This window comes from Vespula vulgaris, chromosome 2 (assembly GCF_905475345.1).
Source record: "Vespula vulgaris chromosome 2, iyVesVulg1.1, whole genome shotgun sequence".
Classification (NCBI taxonomy): domain Eukaryota; kingdom Metazoa; phylum Arthropoda; class Insecta; order Hymenoptera; family Vespidae; genus Vespula; species Vespula vulgaris.
This window is the reverse complement of record NC_066587.1, coordinates 12,821,928-12,840,096: the sequence shown is the minus strand read 5'-3', so window position 1 is coordinate 12,840,096 and position 18,169 is coordinate 12,821,928. Positions and strand designations below refer to the sequence as shown.

The 18,169-nt window shown below is 34.3% G+C and overlaps 3 protein-coding genes across 7 annotated transcripts in view; 2 read left to right on the top strand and 1 right to left on the bottom strand.

The window, feature by feature from the left end:
• Positions 1–15,209, top strand: part of LOC127072681 (myosin heavy chain, non-muscle) — a 26,435-nt gene extending 11,226 nt beyond the window's left edge. Inside the window, exons 2-10 of one of the 3 annotated variants that reach the window (XM_051013269.1) lie at positions 1,380–1,536; positions 1,675–1,793; positions 5,130–5,153; positions 5,506–5,544; positions 6,700–6,792; positions 6,881–7,043; positions 7,104–8,440; positions 8,514–12,049; positions 12,181–15,209. In XM_051013269.1, the coding sequence (XP_050869226.1) occupies positions 1,380–1,536; positions 1,675–1,793; positions 5,130–5,153; positions 5,506–5,544; positions 6,700–6,792; positions 6,881–7,043; positions 7,104–8,440; positions 8,514–12,049; positions 12,181–12,307 (5,595 nt within the window). In that variant the 3' untranslated portion in view covers positions 12,308–15,209. The remainder of the gene's footprint in view (positions 1–1,379; positions 1,537–1,674; positions 1,794–5,129; positions 5,154–5,505; positions 5,545–6,699; positions 6,793–6,880; positions 7,044–7,103; positions 8,441–8,513; positions 12,050–12,180) is intronic. The other 2 variants (XM_051013270.1, XM_051013271.1) reach the window with 2 other exon arrangements.
• LOC127072695 (26S proteasome non-ATPase regulatory subunit 10-like) lies at positions 14,433–16,400 on the bottom strand. 3 transcript variants are annotated; one of them, XM_051013295.1, is made up of 6 exons: positions 16,300–16,347; positions 15,972–16,038; positions 15,614–15,845; positions 15,420–15,518; positions 14,882–15,170; positions 14,433–14,761 (listed from the first exon to the last, which is right to left on the bottom strand). In XM_051013295.1, exons 3-6 carry the CDS (start codon positions 15,716–15,718, stop codon positions 14,556–14,558), a joined length of 699 nt encoding a protein of 232 aa, XP_050869252.1. In that variant the 5' UTR covers positions 15,719–15,845; positions 15,972–16,038; positions 16,300–16,347; the 3' UTR covers positions 14,433–14,555. The 3 variants fall into 3 exon arrangements, with proteins under 3 accessions (XP_050869252.1, XP_050869253.1, XP_050869254.1); XM_051013296.1 differs by lacking the exons at positions 15,614–15,845; positions 15,972–16,038 and having other exon boundaries at positions 16,300–16,400; XM_051013297.1 differs by lacking the exons at positions 15,972–16,038; positions 16,300–16,347 and having other exon boundaries at positions 15,679–15,946.
• LOC127072690 (evolutionarily conserved signaling intermediate in Toll pathway, mitochondrial) lies at positions 16,188–18,169 on the top strand. The gene is made up of 3 exons (XM_051013282.1): positions 16,188–17,112; positions 17,186–17,446; positions 18,029–18,169. The coding sequence occupies exons 1-3, from the start codon at positions 16,188–16,190 to the stop codon at positions 18,031–18,033; spliced, it is 1,191 nt and encodes a 396-aa protein (XP_050869239.1). The 3' UTR covers positions 18,034–18,169.

The window sequence follows — 18,169 nt, the reverse complement described above, 5'->3', positions numbered from 1 at the left end:
TTCGTTGACATATACATTATTTTAATCAATAATATAGTTCTGTATACATACGTTTAAAGTTCATATTTTAATGGACTACAAATAAAAATGACATTCTGTATATTTCCAAACCGTATAAACTTTTGTAATATCTAAATACGGTAGAGATCGATGTCTCTATGATGAAAGTTTTCACTTAGAAGTTTTCAAATTTTTTGAAAGTTGCAAGTTGCACGTTTCTAAGATTCTTCTTGTTCGATCGAAGAGTGTATATACATTCATTTCACCATTTCAAAGAATTCTTTTGACTTTAAAGAAACAAGAGGAAAAGTAAAAACCAAGCAAAAGAGAGAGAACAATCGAGAGAGGCAGAATCGATCGGTCATCTCCTGAAAGCTTCTTCAATGTCTTCCAACCAATCTGCTAAAATCTAAATCGTCGAAGAAGTTTTTTTTATTTGAAGGACTATTCAATAAAAAACAAAGATTAAAACTGTACATAAGTCAAGCTACAAATATCTATTAAGTCTTTTTTTAGATCAAAGAAAAACATATTTTTCTATCAATTTTATTAATTTGTTACTGACTTTGTGACTAACAGTTATGATCTTTAAAAGAAGGTTAATGCACAAATCTAAAGAAATATTTGAAATAAATTCGATTCTTGGCAGCCATGATGATTCAGACGTTAACGTAATTTCGTTTCTTTCTAATAAGAAAAATATACAAAGTAGGATGGAAATACGACCGATTTGAAAGAGACTCGTCGTGTCGTTATCTATCTACCGAGTAATTTTTCTTTCTCACGTTGCCTTTATTTTCTTTGGCTCGACGCGAAATGGCGTACAACGTATACGTATCTGTATGTATGTGTGTGCGCGCGCGTATAAATACACACACACGTGAATCTACGTACGTATGTATATACGAGCGAAGGGATCGCGTGGGTGTAACATTCTTGAACTGTAAATGGCGCTTAAATTTCTACACTTGGCCGCGCTTAACCGAAAGACAAAGTGAGAGTAAAGGAGAGAAACATTGTGTTAGCTTATGTCTTTTTCGTTTCCATGTAACTCGTACCTTTCATGTAACACACACACAGAGTATATATACTACGTACGTTTTAACTATTACTATCAATTCTCTATTATCAATTGAAATGTTCCCATCTTATTTAACGATCAAATATAACTAAAAGTTTATCAGAAAATCAACAAAACTTCAAACGTATATCGTTTGAACATGAAAACAAATGTGTAATCTCTATATCTATTTCTTTTATTTTTCTAATTGAAATAATCTTATTCATGACCTTTACAATTACGAAATATTGAAATTAAAATGCTATATTTGAATATCTTGAAAAAAGTTAATTGAATTTTATATTATTATTTATTTCAGACGTATTCCGGACTATTCTGCGTCGTGGTAAATCCCTATAAGAGATTGCCGATTTATACGGAAAAAATAATGGAAAGGTATAAGGGTATAAAAAGACACGAAGTACCACCCCACGTTTTCGCCATTACCGATACGGCCTATCGTTCGATGTTACAAGGTAATTATTAGCGATAATGTATGTTTGCGATACTTTACGATATACTATTGAGAAAATACTTTACTTATAATAGCGACAACGATAATAGAAAGAACGTTCGTATATTTGAGAAAAAAAAAACCGTCTTGTATTTTGTAGATCGCGAGGATCAGTCCATTTTGTGTACTGGCGAGTCCGGAGCAGGAAAGACCGAGAACACGAAGAAGGTCATTCAATATCTGGCGTATGTTGCTGCTTCGAAACCCAAGTCCAATGCGGTAAGAACTTAACGCACGGACATTCTTTTAAGTCCGTCCGTAAGTTAGAAATGCTCTTTCTCTTTCTAGTTTCTCTTTGTATCTCCTTCTCTCTAGAGAGATACTTGTGTATGTATAGGGTGTCTCAGAAAAAAAATGGTTTCTTTAAGAAGAAATTCAGAAGATAAGATGGAAGAAAAATTGTTTCGTTAATATTAAAATATATTGGTGACCAGCTATTATACGTAAAAAGTAATATCTTTATAATCGAATTAAAACATTAAAAATTTAGAAATATCCAACATAATAAAACTGTATTATAGTAACGATTTACACAATTACATATCTACTTTAATAATTACATAAGTTGCATGCATGTTAAAACACGAGGATACTCGTGACCGGTCAACAATGAGTTAAATGGAAAACATTAGGTTAATAATATATATTGCGTGATGATAGTATATAACGACTAAAGATCGAAAAATATCTTTCTGAGGGTACTTTTAATTTCTTAACATTATACAAACGAATACATATTCAAAGGATAGTTCATAATTCAAAAGTACATATATTCATATTTATATAGATGCAAGTATAAGACATTAATGTAACTCGATTGTGAATGAATTCGAACGTCATCGAGATCGCTATCGAGATCTCTATCGAGATACCGCGTATTTCAAGAAATCATTCCATTGACACCGATCTGATATCTGCGAATATTACTTTTATAGCGTTCTGATATATGTTAGAACGATATAAAGAACTGAGTGATTAAATCGATATATTTTAACTGGTTGAGTCACTTTCGTAACGAGAAACGATTATTATATCGTTTGACAAGTAAATTCGATTCCTTTTTCACGAATTTTTCACGTAAATGGGCCGATTGATGACGGGAAGTCAGCATTTCTGTGAATCGGAAGATTTTGTAACCGCAAAGAGTTCGCATTAGCGGAACCCCAACCTCAATTTCCGAATCGTGACATCATTTCAAACCGCTTATTTAAATTTGGACAACTCGACAACGCGCATTCCACTTGTGTCTGATATTTCTTCTTTTATATATGTATTTATGTTAATTCGACACAAATAAGATGTCTTTACGTGTACGTGTATATTTATTCGTCTTATCGAGTTAATATATACTTACAATTAGTTATATATCCGACCATTAAAATCGTATTACTCTAATCTATAGCAATGTTATACTTGAAAAGTTTCATAGTTATTACATTTGTTATAAATACCATTAGAGAAACATTATGAGTTAGTAATCTTATCTGTTGATCTACGTGATACATCGTTCATCCTATCTCACTAATTGCAAATCGTTAACTGCTTGCCGATGATAGCGTAACACGTAGGTATACGTTATTCTAGATTTATTTTCATGAATAATTAATTAATAATTACGCGTACTAAACGAAATTACTAAAGAAAATGTAATGTAAAAATACTTTTGATACCATCGATTTGATATTATTATCTTTTTTTTTTAATCCTAGAATTTTGATATTTATTTCTTTTTTTCTTTTTTACGGAATACATTTCTTACCATTCACTTTTATTTAAACGAATAGTACGAGTGCCTTTAAAAATAGCGACTTTCTTTATTCGTTTCTCGATTGCATACAGTAAGCTCTTTGTTATATATCCGTGCTACTAGCGATGCGTCGTCTGAAAATGCAAAGCTCGAACTGTGACGTACGTACGTATAAACCACGGTCATCTTCAATAAATAAAGATCGTTCGTTTCTGGAGCGTACTAAAATATCTTACGAGAAATATGGGAACTATTCGATCGTTTAATCTTTTCTAATTCGATCTCTTGAATTGACTAATCATTCTCTTGAAGAAAGATGAAACAATTTTTATTGTAAAGAAAACTACTTGGATCACCATCTTTCGTATGATTAAACGTATTTAGAATTGTATTAGAATATAAGCGTCATTCTCTCGAGATGGAAAATAGAGTTATCGCCCGTATGAATTTATAGATTATAAATCGCTACGAAGAACGATCATTTATGTCATCCTGTCGAAGGCCACGGAAACTTTAATACGATTTCGATTAGTCTAAGCAAGCTCGCTTCATGATATATAGGGATAGAATAATGGCGATGATAGGATTCTAACGTCGATCAAGTTCAATCTATTTATATTGCGTCTTGTTTTCTTTCGATCTCCGTTAGTATATACTGCCTGCTCGCGATCATCGAGAAACGCGCGACGTTCTCTCGAAGGACCTCTCCTTTTTCAGATAAACGCTCTATTTATCAACCCGAGTTACTTTGAGTCACACGCACGCACACACGCACAGCACAACCTACTTAATCGCCATGTTAAATGACTCATCGTCATGTGAAAACGATGCCTAAACTAGTTTTCCTAAAGAAAAATACCTTTTAAATTTGTCCTAATAAAGGTGCAAGTGAATGGATAGTACATGTACATTGAAGGTTTTGTACAGGCTTAAAAACTCTTAGTTAAACTTAACTACATACTCATTGAATATAGAATATTTTTAAATCCTATTTTTCAATGATTTAATGTTTCTAAATCGTATTAGATGATTTTGTTGGAAACTTGAGCGTCATCGTAAATTTACTTTCTTTGAAAATAATTCTGTCATTTCTTCAGAAAGAAATAAGACCTTCTCATTTTAATAATAACAATAAAAGTTATAATATGATGATGATGATGATGATACAAATCATAATTATTATTATTATTTTTTTGAGGCCTCTCTCCTGCACATCGTGTAAACAAACGATAACGAGAAGGTAGTAGCAAGATAGGAGACACTGGGGATTGTATTTTGGACCGCGAGTAAAAGGCACGTCGTCGGTTCTACTAAGAGATTTATAAATTCGTTCACATTAGGAATTCTTCCTTGCGGAGTAGATATATTATTCATGTTCTTTTAAACCAGGTTGGAAGTGATATAGGAGGACAATGAAAGTTCGTTACATAAATAAATGATAAAATAATATGCGAGGACTGCTGAAATCTTGTTGGTTAGACACTCGTATACGTATACCCGTACGTATATATATGCGGGTAACAGCAAAGATCGGTGAACCGTGAGAGCAATGCATATGCGAGGCCATGGCCCAACTAGATTTTTTTTTTTTTTCCAAGATACATATATCCATTATACCTTGTTATTTGTATCTATCATGATTACATTCGATCCCTCTACGTGTTACCGTAAACCTATCGTGATAAGATAGGAAGAATGGAGAGAAAAATGGAAATATCGACTCGAAAGAAAAAATATGGAATTTTATTTAATATTGAAAATATTCTTTCGTTTTCGGTGCTGACATTTTGGCTGCCTTCCATCAATAGACCCCAAGCCCGGCGTTAATCATAGTAAGTCGATATAAAACAAAAACCTATATGCATTTAAATTCAACAATCACATTTTCAATCAAATGCAATCAATGTTATCTGCTTTCTCTTTTTTCCTCTTTATTATTATTGTTATTATTATTATTATTATTATTATTATTATTATTATTATTATTATTATTTGTCTATACTAACAATTGGTTTTGGATTTTGGTAATAATGAATAATACTAAATAGATTGTATACACACATAAAACAATGCAAAAATGCAAGAATTAACGAACAATTTATATATATAACGATAATAGTTAATTTTTCGTTGCCGTCTAACAAAGATCTTTCCTCACCTTTTTCTCGCTGCTTATGGATCCAGGGATCTGGGAGTGTGTCGGACAAGTTTGCGGTAATTAATGTGAGGAGGAAAAAAAAACAATTATTAACATTGGTGTGGTGTCGTAAAATTGATGTCGTCTATGCCTTTTAATCCTCTGTGTTATTAATATTTTAGATTTTCCTATCCTTACATCGCTTTGCAGTTTAGAAAGAAGCCTGGATTAACCATCCATTAATATTTTATTATCTCTATTTCATTATTATTTAATTACTTATTTTTTTGTTCTTTGTATTTTTCTCTATTTAATCTAATTTTATAAGTTTTAATCGTCATATTAAAAAGATGGAAGATTATATTTTTAAACGAATATTGTATAATGATATTTCGTAAGAATGTATAATAATAGTATAATATTGTAGCTACAATTTGATGTCCATGTTCTTTCGTTCCGATAATGCTTTCAAGTTTTAGGTCACCCGGTATATATAATCCTTAATATATGTATATATATAATCGTACTTTCGATTGGTTAACAATAAGCTTGTGTGTATTTGTATAACTTGTTTGCGGATATGTATACTACTAATACCTCGAAAGAGATGTAATCGACAATCAGCAGTAAAAAGGTTTAGCAAAAATATCAGTTAGCCAATACGTTGCAGTTTTTCCTATTCGTTTCTTTTTTTTTTTTTTACCTATTATTTGGAAAATATCAAACGTTGGTGCATCCGTTTGTCGTGATATACGCTTTATATATACGTCGATATCAGTCTATACCAGTGATTTTATTATTTTTTTTTTTTTTACTGTGCTCTGAGAGAACAATAAAGATATTGGGGAAAAAACTTAATAAAAATAAGAAAAAGACAATATTGAAACCATCAATGGAAAATAGTCATTCGCAGAAAGCATCTGTTTTTTCTTTTTTCTTTTATCGTCAACAAATAAATTAACATGCAATGCTTTATTGGCAGCTTATATTTCATGCCCTGCTGTAATTTAAAAAAAGAATGACAATAAGTATTTAAAATTGATATAATCGAAATGAAATTTATATTCGAAGAAAAATTATTATAAAAGAATTACTTATTGTCGTTAATAAAATTGTCAACTTTTTTGAGATTCATTATACGTGCTTACATTTTGTCAAAAATCTACATAATCATTTCTGTTATCCCTTTTTTCAGTACAAATCTCTCATACTTATCATCTTGCTTTTCTATTTTATTATAGGGCGAACTCGAACAACAGCTCCTTCAAGCAAATCCAATTTTAGAAGCGTTCGGAAACGCAAAGACTGTGAAGAACGACAACTCGTCTCGTTTCGTAAGCACCCCCTGACAATTAGCATTAGTAACATATATTCTTGTACGGTGTTTATCAATTTCTTTTTCTCTCCTCGTCTGTCTTTTAGGGCAAATTTATTAGGATAAATTTCGATGCCTCCGGTTATATCGCAGGTGCAAATATCGAGACGTATCTTTTAGAGAAGTCAAGAGCGATCAGACAAGCCAAGGATGAAAGAACTTTCCACATATTTTACCAGTTGCTTGCTGGTGCCTCATCAGAACAAAAAAGTACGTATGATAAGAAATATAAAACGTTTGATCGTTACATTTTTCGTTTTTTCTTTACAGAGGAATTTATATTGGAGGACCCTAAGCACTATCCGTTTTTATCTAATGGCATTCTGCCTGTACCAGGAGTCGACGATTCCGCTGAATTCTTCTCAACGGTGAAGTCGATGCACATCATGGGTATGACTAACGAAGATTTCTCATCGATCTTCCGCATTGTTTCTGCGGTGATGCTATTCGGTTCCATGCAGTTCCGGCAAGAACGTAATTCCGATCAGGCGACTTTACCTGACAATACAGTAGCACAAAAGATATCTCATCTGTTAGGTCTCAGTGTAACAGAAATGACGAAAGCTTTCTTAAAACCTCGAATCAAAGTCGGTAGGGACTTTGTAACTAAAGCGCAGACAAAGGAACAGGTAGAATTTGCGGTGGAAGCTATATCAAAGGCATGCTACGAACGAATGTTCCGTTGGTTAGTTAACAGGATCAACAGATCTTTGGATCGAACGAAAAGACAAGGTGCCAGTTTTATAGGTATCTTAGATATGGCCGGTTTCGAGATATTCGAATTGAATTCCTTTGAACAGCTATGCATTAATTACACGAACGAAAAGTTACAACAGTTATTCAATCACACCATGTTCATTCTCGAGCAAGAGGAGTATCAGCGAGAAGGTATCGAATGGAAATTTATCGACTTTGGACTCGATCTTCAACCTACGATCGATTTAATCGACAAACCGATGGGTATCATGGCTTTATTGGACGAGGAATGTTGGTTCCCCAAAGCAACCGACAAAACTTTCGTCGAGAAACTTGTCGGTGCGCACAGCGTGCATCCGAAATTTATGAAAACAGACTTCCGAGGAGTCGCTGACTTTGCTATCATACATTATGCCGGTAAAGTGGATTATTCGGCGGCCAAATGGCTGATGAAAAACATGGATCCCTTGAACGAGAACGTGGTGAGCCTTTTACAGGCATCGCAGGATCCGTTCGTCTGCCATATTTGGAAAGACGCTGAAATCGTAGGAATGGCGCAACAAGCGCTGACGGATACGCAGTTTGGTGCAAGGACTAGAAAAGGCATGTTTAGAACGGTATCTCAACTGTATAAAGAGCAATTGGCTAAATTAATGTTGACCCTGAAAAATACCAATCCAAACTTTGTCAGGTGTATTATTCCAAATCATGAGAAAAGAGCTGGTAAAATTGACGCTCCTTTAGTATTGGATCAATTACGATGTAACGGTGTGTTAGAGGGAATACGTATCTGCAGACAAGGTTTCCCAAATAGAATTCCATTCCAGGAATTTAGACAGCGTTACGAGTTACTCACCCCGAACGTCATCCCGAAAGGTTTTATGGACGGGAAGAAGGCTTGCGAGAAAATGGTACGTATCCTCTCTCTAATCCGAAATTTTGCCTAAGGATATATCGATTCTTATCTTTGTTCGTTCCTCCTAGATACAAGCATTAGAGTTGGATCCAAACCTGTATCGAGTTGGTCAATCAAAGATTTTCTTCCGTGCCGGTGTTTTGGCCCATCTGGAAGAGGAAAGAGATTACAAGATAACCGATTTGATCGTAAACTTCCAAGCATTCTGTCGTGGTTTCTTGGCACGTCGCAATTATCAGAAACGTTTGCAACAACTGAACGCCATTCGTATTATACAAAGGAACTGTGCAGCTTACCTGAAGCTTCGCAATTGGCAATGGTGGAGACTTTACACCAAAGTGAAGCCTTTGTTGGAGGTGACGAAACAAGAGGAGAAACTCACCCAAAAGGAGGACGAATTGAAGCAAGTTCGAGATAAACTCGAGTCACAGTTACACTCCGCCCAAGAATATGAACGTAAGTATCAACAAGCCATCGAAGAGAAGACGATGTTAGCCGAACAGTTGCAAGCCGAGGTAGAACTTTGCGCCGAGGCGGAAGAGATGCGAGCAAGGTTGGCTGCGCGTAAGCAAGAGTTAGAAGAGATATTGCACGATTTGGAAGCGCGCATCGAAGAGGAGGAAGAGAGGAGCGCAGCGCTGACACAAGAGAAGAAGAAACTGCAATTGAACATCAGCGATTTGGAAGAGCAATTGGAAGAGGAGGAGGCTGCTAGACAGAAGCTGCAGCTTGAAAAGGTTCAATGCGATGCAAAAATTAAGAAACTCGAGGAGGACCTTGCACTTTCGGACGATACCAACCAGAAGCTACTCAAAGAGAAGAAAATCCTCGAGGAACGCGCGAACGACTTGTCGCAAACATTGGCCGAAGAAGAAGAGAAAGCAAAGCATTTATCGAAGTTAAAAGCGAAACACGAAGCGACCATAGCGGACCTCGAAGAGAGATTGCTTAAGGATCATCAACAACGACAGGAAGTAGATAGATCGAAGAGAAAAGTGGAAACCGAAGTTTCGGATTTAAAGGAACAACTTTCTGAAAGAAAAACGCAGGTCGAAGAATTGCAACTGCAGTTGGGAAAACGCGAAGAGGAACTGAATCAAGTGATGGCAAAGATGGACGAGGAGGGTGCGGCGAAGGCGCAAGCACAAAAGGCGTTAAGAGAATTGGAATCGCAATTAGCCGAATTACAGGAAGATTTGGAAGCAGAAAAAGCGGCACGTAGTAAGGCAGAGAAAATGAAGCGAGATTTGAACGAGGAATTGGAAGCTTTGAAGAACGAATTGCTGGATTCGTTGGACACTACCGCCGCTCAGCAAGAATTGAGAAGTAAACGCGAACAAGAATTGGCTACTTTGAAGAAGAATCTTGAGGAAGAAACGTCGGTGCACGAAGCTACGTTATCCGATATGCGACACAAACATACGCAAGAGTTAACAGCCTTGAACGAACAAATGGATGCCTTGAAGAAAACTAAAGCTGCTTTGGAAAAAGCGAAGGGCTCTCTCGAGGCTGAAAATGCAGATTTGGCCACCGAATTGAGATCGATCAGCGCGAGCAGACAAGAATCCGATCGTCGCCGTAAACAGGCAGAGCAACAGTTAGCCGATGTCAGCGCCAAATTAGGCGAAGTCGAAAGAAACAAGCAGGAGTTGGCAGAAAAGGTAACGAAACTTCAGCAAGAGGCTGAAAGCGTGATGCAGCAATTAGAAGCAGCGGAACTGAAGGCTTCGGCTGCTTTGAAAGCATCGGCAACGTGCGAGTCCCAGTTCACGGAACTTCAACAACAATTAGAGGAAGAGACCAGACAAAAGCTCGCATTAAGTTCGAAACTTCGCGCGTTGGAAAGCGAGAAGGAAAGTCTACACGAGCAATTGGAGGAGGAAGAGGAGGCAAAACGTGGCTTGGAAAAACAAGTTTTGAATTTGAACGCTCAATTGGCAGAAGCGAAGAAACGTGCCGAGGAAGAGGCAGAAGCGGCGGCAGCGTTGGAAGAAAGTAGGAAACGTTGCACGAAAGATATCGAGGCGCTTCAAAGGCAAGTCGAGGAATTGCAAGCGGCTAATGACAAGTTGGATAAGTCGAAGAAGAAGATACAAGCCGAATTGGAAGACAGCATTATCGAATTGGAAGTGCAACGAGCCAAGGTGCTGGAGTTGGAAAAGAAACAGAAGAACTTTGACAAGGTGCTCGCAGAGGAGAAGGCCGTGTCGGAACAATATGCGGAACAGAGAGACAACGCGGAAAGGGAAGCACGTGAGAAGGAAACTAGAGTCCTTTCATTGACCCGAGAATTAGACGAACTTAACGAGAAGGTCGAAGAGTTGGAAAGAGGTCGTCGTGGGCTCCAATCTGAATTGGATGAGTTGGTGAATAATCAAGGTACAGCTGACAAAAACGTACACGAGTTGGAAAAAGCTAAACGCGCTTTAGAGTCGCAATTGGCCGAACAAAGGTCTCAAGTGGAAGAATTGGAAGACGAATTGCAATTTACGGAAGATGCAAAATTGAGATTGGAAGTGAACATGCAAGCTTTGCGTGCGCAGTTCGAGAGAGATCTTCAAGCAAAGGAGGAACAAGCGGAAGAAAAACGCCGAGGATTGGTCAAGCAATTGCGTGATCTTGAAGCCGAATTGGAGGATGAGAGAAAACAACGGGCGGCTGCGATAGCTCAACGTAAAAAGATGGAAAGCGATTACAAGGACATGGAGCAACAATTGGAGATTCATAACAAAGTGAAAGAGGACGCGTTGAAGCAAGTGAAAAAATTACAAGTACAAGTAAAGGATTGTACCAGGGAAATAGAGGAATTCAGAGCGGCTAGGGACGAATTGGCGGCTGGTGCGAAAGAATCGGAAAGGAAAGTAAAGAGTCTTGAAGCGGATTTGATGCAACTGTCGGAAGACTTTGCTAACAGCGAACGCGCTAGACGAGCAGCTGAAAACGAGAGAGACGAACTTCAAGAGGAAGTCAACAACAATGCCAATAAGGGAACTTTAATGCTCGATGAGAAGCGTAGACTCGAAGCAAGAATCGCTACTTTGGAGGAAGAGTTGGAAGAGGAACAATCTATTTCCGAGGTCGCTGTGGATCGCGCAAGAAAGGGACAGATCACAATAGAACAATTGTCGACTGATTTGGCTACCGAACGATCTACGACACAGAAACTCGAATCTCACAGAATGTTGTTGGAGAGACAAAACAAGGAATTGAAGGCGAAACTTGCCGAATTAGAAACTGCTCAACGTGCCAAGACAAAAGCTACGATACAGCAATTAGAATCGAAGATAAATAATTTGGACGAACAACTGGAGACGGAAGCAAAGGAGAGGTTCGCTCAACAAAAGATCAATCGCAAATTGGAAAAGAAATTGAAAGAAATGAGTATACAATTGGAAGATGAGAGGAGAAACGCCGATCAATACAAGGAGCAAGTGGAGAAAGTAAATGCTAGAATGAAGACATTGAAGAGACAGTTAGACGAAGCGGAAGAAGAAATCAGTAGACACAAAGCCATGAAGCGAAAAGCTCAAAGAGAGATGGATGATATGCTGGAATCTCAAGAGGAACTTACGCGCGAAGTAGCAAATCTGAAGAACAAATTGAGGTAAATATCTAATAGACAATTCGGATAATTGATATTTTCGAAATAATGAAATAATTACAAATGCAATTGGAGTATAAGACCTTTCTGTAGGCGCATAACATGCAACCCTCTTTTCGTAAATTTGTTTAAAGGCGTGGTGGACCTGCTATAAGTTTGAGCTCTACGAGGCTAAAACGTGGATCTGTGCAAACTGGAGGGTCCGGCGATGATTCGACAACGCAAGACGAAAGTATCGATGGCGAAGAAAATACTAATTGAAGTTCTGTAAACCTTTTAAAATGTGCAAACACGAAGAAAACAGCCTGCGTCGCGTAACGAAGCAACAACGATAGCGGAATTTCTCGATCTTATGTAAACTTCGACTATATAAAGTCAATTGAATTCAGTACATTCGATCTAACATTCGCTTTCAGTGATAAAATTTTACAAGGAGGATAACGCATAAAAGTCCTGTTTCTTAAGAGTGCTATTAAGAGATATATAAAGATGGATCTGTGTATATTGATCCTGCGAATTGGATGATAGTTTATAGGAAGTAATTATCTCTTTGTTTTTATTCTACTCTATTTGTTTTCTTCCTTATTTTCATTAGAGTTTTATATGCTTCCCATAAAATGCCATGAGACGTCGAGTGTAAGAAGAAGAAAAGTCTTTTTGTTTAAGGATGTGTATATAATTTTACAACTTATTAATTAATAACTTAACCGCCGAGCGGTATGAATGCAAGCATGATTTTAAATTGATATGATGCATGTCAAGAAGTTAAGTGTTTGAGAAAAATAGAAAAGTCAATAACAGAGCGGATTACTGCATAATTTATAACAACTTAACAAAACTATTAGATAGCATTAAGGTATTAGTCCTTATTATTATTATTATTATTATTATTATTATTATTATTATTAATATTATTATTATTACTATTATTATCATTATTATTATTACTATTACATTATATTTTTGTTGCTATCAATAGCATCCTCCAACACAAACACACACACATTATTATTATTATTATTAGTAGTATTATTAATTATTATAATATTTTATTATTATTACAAATAGTATCATAATTAAACTAATACTATGCGGATCATATAAATAAAATATGACAAATTGAGAAGGATAGTTGTACTTCAGTTTCATTTTAAAAGGTTCGTACATTTGAAGTTTTCAATTGCATTTCGTCTTTCGTACATACTGCTTGCTTTCTCTTTAACATTTAGATGAAATATTTATATGGTGTAATTATTCGTCACTTTACATCATTGCATTCATACGATCGTTGCTTTTTAGAATGGACATTTAATATGATTCCTCTATTAATTCTAAGCACAATTACATTTTTGGGGAAGTTAGGTAACAGTGTGACGCAAAGACTTTATTTTTTTTTGTACTTAAGACATTACAGTTTTATTTATGATTTTTTGAATTAGCTATTCAGTTGTTACTAACCTTTTGAAATGAACTGATTAGGGAAACGATTAAAGAAAAAAGAAAAAAAAGGAAAGTGAAAAAAAAATGATAATAAATTGTGACTCAAATTCGTCTGACTTGGGTGGGTCCCAATGTATAGGCGCAAATTTCACAAATTGCGTTAAAGCGATCACCGACCCAAGTACCGTGAAGATGTTTTATACATGCATTTTTTTACATACACATTTTATGGAATCCTTTGTACCAAAAGGCATTTATAGCAAACATTGTGCCAGGGTTAGAATATATTTTGATGCGACTAGCAAACATGGAAAATATACTAATTAATAATAGGCCTTTAATATATTAAACGAAATAAGGTGTTAAACTATGGCTTCCTAGAGATATTTTAGGCAAGATTTTGAAGGCATGATTCTAAAAATAAGAAAAGAAAAAGAAAAAAGGAACAAACAAATAGAAGAACGGAACTGCCATTATACGTGCTGTTGATTTCAGAGGCAGCATATCATGTCGATGCTTAAAGCCGATTAAAATGATATGCAATCTCTTTATACAAGAAATTTTTCCACTTGTGAACACTGTGAATTGTGTATATAATCGCTTTGAGAGGATGTTCATTTCTCGTTGTTTTTTTTTTTCTTGTATCATGTCCTACTTGCCGTTATAGCATACAAAATAAAAAAATAAAAAAAATAAAAAAAAAATTCGAACGCAACGTAGAGGACATGATGATTAACCGAGACTGTGACGAGAAGTGATCATTGTGAAAGTATTCGATAATCGGGGTTAACGTCATATACAATGAAACTAGGAGAGAAAAGTGAGAAGTTTGAAATAACGTGGAAGGAAGAGTTTTGATATGTTTTATATGGAATAAATATAAACGTTGATTGCATCATAAGTATATAAAAGAAAAGTATAATAAATGCTAAAATAGTAGATCAAATTAAGCACTAATCTTGGAGTATTTTTATTTGTATAATCACGCGTTTTATTTATTTACTTTTTTTCTTTTTCATATTGAAGAAAATCAACATTTAAGTATAATTGAAATATAAAAAAAAAAGTCTTAAGCAGTACCAGCTGTTATTGGTTCTTCCTTTAGTTCTTTAAGCGTTCGAGCTAATCCAGGATTCGCCAGATCCAATGGAGTTTTGCGTTCTTTGTTGGTCAATGTTATATCGGCGCCATTTGCTACCAATATCTTTGCTTCCTCCTGACGATCCTCCTCGCAAGCTAGATGCAATGGGGTATTTCCATATGCGTCTCTCTGATCTAAAATAAATGATCCACGTAACGTTCATACATTAATATATGATGAGATTCATTAATAATTGATTAATGATTAATCATTAATTATTATTGATTCTGAAAAATCATCAAATAATACAAGACCTATCTTCAAATCTCTTCCATATTCTATCAACACTTGGACAATTGCAACATTTCCTTTCGAAGCAGCTCTATGCATAGGAGTCGCTCCTCTTTTGTCAGCAATATTTATGTTAGCATATTTTCTGAGCAGTGCAACGCATATTGACTTCCAATTTTTTGATGCTGCGTATTGCAATGCTGAATGTCCATCTATAGTCGTCGCATTAACATTTGCACCTTCGGCAAGTAAAGTGTTAACAGCTTTTTCTCGTCCAGCAGAGGCTGCCAGAATTAATGGTGTCATGTTTGTCTATAAAGTGATCATTAAATAAAAGAATTTTTTAAATTACATTTTGTTTCGATTTTTTTATAATTACTATTGTGAAAATTCAATGCAAAACAATATCATAAGTTTTTTTACGAGTGATATTAATTTATCTAATATATTTATCTAATAGAAAAATATTGAGATTACCCGCTCATTTCTATTATATACAAACTGATATCTCCTTTGTCAGTTTTGTCATCGTGATGTAAAATAAAAAGAATAGAAACTCACGTCGTCTGTTGGATCAACCGGTACACCGAGAGATAATAAATATCTGACTAGATCATCGTGTCCGCCTAAAGCAGCCCAGTGTATCAACATTCGTCCATTCTAAAAATCAAATATGCAGTTTAACGTTCGTTTTATAACCTCGATTAAATAACCTCGATAAAATCGTCGATCGTGTATTAGATTTGAATACTTACGCTATCTGTTTGTGTTTTCAAAGATTCAGTTTCATTAAGTAAAATTTTCACGTCTGACGTCTTACCTCGATAAGCTAAATCATATATTGAATCTTGCTGAGCCATTATATATAAATGAATATAAAATATTCTTTACAAACACTATCGCTGGGTTGCCGGGTCTATGTATTCTTTGCTCGCAACAAAATCAATATATTAATTAAAAATTGCTTTAAGAATATTTAAGAATATACTGCAAGAATACATATACATTAATTTAATTTATAATTTTTAATAAAATTTATAATCAGTTATAAACATTACTTTAATTATTAATATTAAAATAATAAACTGTTTTATCAATAATCAATAAATCTACCTTATCAATAGAACTATGTAGAGTTGCGCTCTGTTTTGTCGAAACACTTTCGAACTGGATTCATTGACTAAACGAGGTTAGATAGATTGTTAATACGCATAATTTAGAAATAAATTCAAAAAGCATTTTAAAAATTAATAAAATATCTAAGTAAATAATTTTAAAAAGTCCACACATATAAATATATATATATATATAATTTATCTTATAAATAAAATGATCGGTAATAAAATACTTTTTAGATATTTAATAAAGAGGAATAGTTCAGTGTTTAGGTATTCTGTAATAACTAAAAAGAAATTCAATGAACGAAGTTGTTTAATTTTACCTTTAGCGACAAATCGTTTATTTCACGTTGCCCAAAACTTTCTTAAGGAAGAGAAAACAAAGAGAAGTAATACACTTATGACATCTGTGTTTGAAAATACGAAAGAAAAAAATAAAGAGAGTTTCCTTGATATTATAAGAACTTATGAACAAGAAACATATAAAAGAGGTCAATTAGAATTTATTAAATTAGCTTTGAAATACATGGAAGTTTATGGTATACATAAGGATCTTGAAGTTTATAAAGCCTTATTAAATATCTTTCCAAAAGGACCATATATTCCAAGAAATTATTTTAATGTCGTATTCAGATATTATCCAAAACATCAAGATGTTGCTACCGATGTATTACAACAAATGGAAGATAATCAAGTAATACCTGATGAAGAATTGGAAGATATTCTCTTAAATATCTTTGGTAAACATGCTAGACCATTGAAAAAGTTATGGCGAATGTTATATTGGATGTCTAAATTTGTCAATTTAAATCCTTGGCCTGTTCCTAAACCAATACCTACAGATCCAAAAATACTTGCCAGAATAGCAATACAAAAGATAAGTAGTGTTGATGTAACAACAGTTACATCTGAATTTGAGACAAAAGATATAGAGGAATCTATTGAAGATACATGGATAATATCTGCTATAAGTCCTATTCAAAAAAATTTATTAGTACAACATTTAAAATTAAGAAAGGACACGCCTATGTATGTAGAAGGTCCTTTCAAGATTTGGGTTGCAAATCAGTCAGTTGATTATTTCATTTTGAGAGCAGACCCAATAAAGAGTACTTATGAATATGAAAATCCTGATGGTACGTTAATGATATTTACTGTATTAAAAGTAATCAACTGTATTCGATAAAGATTATTCATATTTCTTTCTAGATGTTAGCAAGATCAAAATTCCATTTTGGAAGACAAATGAAATTGTTATAGCACCTACAGTGCATGAGCAAGAGGATGGTGTTTATTTTGCAATATGTGCCACTGGTACATCTACTAAGGATTCTGCAATATCTTGGATTCGATATTTGCAGAAAGATAATCCAGTTTTAGAAAAAATTCCTATACTTATAAAATTGGCATCATCAGTAGAAACAGAATGTATAATATTTGCAAAAGAACAGAAAAATTTACAAAAAAGAAGTAATTAATTAATAATAAAAACAAATATTTTAATTGAAACATTTATAAAATTAAAATATCTATAGATCAGGGAATATTCATTAAGTTCATTCTAACGAAATAACATGATGTAATATTTTATTTCACAACTTATTATCTTTTGTGATGAATATTCCAATTTGAAATTAAGATCATGGTGATACTATTAATGTAGCTTTTACAGCTTAACACAGAGTGGCGCGTCGATCAACATCAACTGTCGATTTCATCTCATATAAAAAATAATTTATGGTGCTGTACATTGTACACATGAATATTAATTTTATTATGAAAGGATAGCATAATTTGAATTAAGAGTGTAAATATAAGTAGGAATATACGAAATGATTGAGTCTTGTACAAAGAAGCGAATGTTGCTAGGTATAATTTTATTAGGAGGGTCAGTTGTAATTCACGTTTCAATGATTGTCTTTTAGTATCTTTTATGTTGTGTTCATGATTAATACATGTAAACAGATCATTGTTTGCTTTGTCTTATAAAATTCTTTAGTAAGTAGTCATTTGTATACATAAATAGAATAATTTCTTTTTTATTTTGTGTAGATTAACAATTCTAGTGTTGGTTGTTGAAAGTCACTGGACAAATTCTCCAAATAAACTTTATCTCGATAACTTTGAGAATAATACTGTTTGTGTACCAGGAAATGAATATGAAATAATTACAGAATGTCATCCATGTGATGC